Raw genomic sequence first — 1,991 nt, forward strand, 5'->3', positions numbered from 1 at the left:
GCCCCTCCCCGCTTTGCTTTCTCCCGCCTCCCTCATCTATCACCAGCGGAGTTCATGTAACCCACTTACATCTCCTCTTTTGCTTGTCATGTATACAACAAGGTTAAACACACACACACACATACACACACACACACACACACACACATACACACCCTCCATTCTACGGAGCATTATCCCAATATGTTCAGAATCTGCTTCCTGGCGGCAGACTGAAGGGTCTGGGTTGTGGGCTCGATCCCCAGTAGGGGGCGTGCAAGAGGCAGCCAATCATCGATTCTCTCTCATCATTGAGGTTTCTATCTCTCCCTCTCCCCCTCTGAAATCAATAAAAACATATTTAAAAAAGAAAACAGAGGAAATGTCTCTGGAAGAAAGAGCCCCAATGTGCTCCCCACAGGGGCCGTTTCTAGGGTCGAGATGGGAGCGAGCAGCACCTCTGGGTCACCATGGACGTCGTCCCCCGGACCCGCAGCAGGCAGTGCCCAGGCTCCAGGGTGAATGCAGCCCCAGCTCTGGTCCCTGGTCCATCACAGGGAGGATGTGCCGGGGCGACATCAGGACAAACTGAATCAGGCGGAACACCCGTCCCGCCCACCCCGCGGCCCGGCCACTGCGAGGCAGGAGGCTGTCAGCAAGAGGAGCCCTCATGTCCGCGCACAACCTTCCTGCTTTTCCACGTTCTTTCCAGCCACACTCTCCCTTCTCGGCCCCCCGCCTCCCTGCAGGGGGTTCTAACACCCCAATGTGTCACCCACTCCGACAACCGGTCTGAACACTTCCGCCTCCTCCAGGCGTTCAGTGAGGCGCCACCTGCCTTTGTCTGGGCACTTTACTCTCTGAAGTGTGCACAGGAGTGTGTGTTACACGCACATGTAACTACATGCAGTTATTACACACGAGAGCCTGTTTTACACAGGCCCATGGTGTCTGATAGTAACAGCGAGCACTTCCTAAACAGGACCTGGGCTCTGCATGACCTGGGGACGGCACCACACTCAGCCCTCAAAACTCTGCAGCCGAGAAAACAGAGCATCCCAGAGAGTCGCAGCTCTGAGAAGCTTACGGGGCAGGTGTCAGAGCAGAGGCAGGGGGAGTGCCCGACGCCCCACTTCCCTCTCCCCGCTCCCCCTTCTCTCCCCCTGTCCCTCCCCCTCCCCCCTCTCTCCCCCCTTCCCGCTCCCTCTGCCCCTCCCTCTCCCCACTGCCACCAGCTCTGGTTAGAGGACCAAGGAGGGAGCTAGCCATCAACAGGTTAGATTCTCCCCCGAGCAGCCCTGCCCGGGGCACTCACGCCTCAGGTGTCAGAGGTGGGCATCCATTTCCAGAAATCTATCCTCAGGAAATCACCCCACAAGCAAGCTCGGTGAGAGGTTCAGAGATGCTCCGAGATAGCCCGGCCGCAGGTCAGTAAGAGGCAGTTTCAATACACGATTGTGCCTTCAAACACTGAAACCAGTTAGGTACACTGTACAAGAATGTAATATGAAATGACAAAATGTCCAATGTAGGTTTGTTAGAAAACAAGCTCCAAAATATATACGTGCCCAGAGAGGGAGCGGGCACTTCTGCTCCCCGGACAGGGACCGGGCACAGCTGTGCGAGGTTTCAGAGGCCGAGCTCTCGGGCCGTGACTCAGCGGTGGGTGGAGGAAGGGGTGTCCCACATTCCACACATGAAAAGGTCCAGACAGAGAAGAGCCCGGCGCCTGGCTTAGGGGTTGAGCACTGACCTTGAACCGGGAGGCCACGGTTCGATTCTTGGTCAGGGCACATGCCCGGGTTGTGGCCCGATCCCCAGTGTGGGGCGTGCAGGAGGCAGCTGATCCACGATCCTCTCATCACTGATGCTCTATCTCCCTCTCCCTCCCCTTCCTCTCTGAAATCAATGAAAAGGTATGTGTTTAAAAACACACAGCACCCCGCATGGCGCCTACGGCCCTGAGCTTTCTGCCGCGAGCACCCACCTGCCCCCCTTGGCACCAGGAGAAG

The 1,991-nt window shown here is 57.2% G+C and overlaps 1 protein-coding gene across 1 annotated transcript in view; it reads right to left on the reverse strand.

Moving 5' to 3' along the window:
• Positions 1–651, reverse strand: part of COBL (cordon-bleu WH2 repeat protein) — an 86,497-nt gene extending 85,846 nt beyond the window's left edge. The window contains exon 1 of the mRNA XM_015566796.1: positions 449–651. Coding sequence (XP_015422282.1) covers positions 449–651 — 203 coding nt within the window. The remainder of the gene's footprint in view (positions 1–448) is intronic.
• Between the last annotated feature and the right edge of the window lie 1,340 nt (positions 652–1,991).

Source organism: Myotis davidii, unplaced genomic scaffold (genome assembly GCF_000327345.1).
Source record: "Myotis davidii unplaced genomic scaffold, ASM32734v1 scaffold472, whole genome shotgun sequence".
Taxonomy (NCBI): Eukaryota; Metazoa; Chordata; class Mammalia; order Chiroptera; family Vespertilionidae; genus Myotis; species Myotis davidii.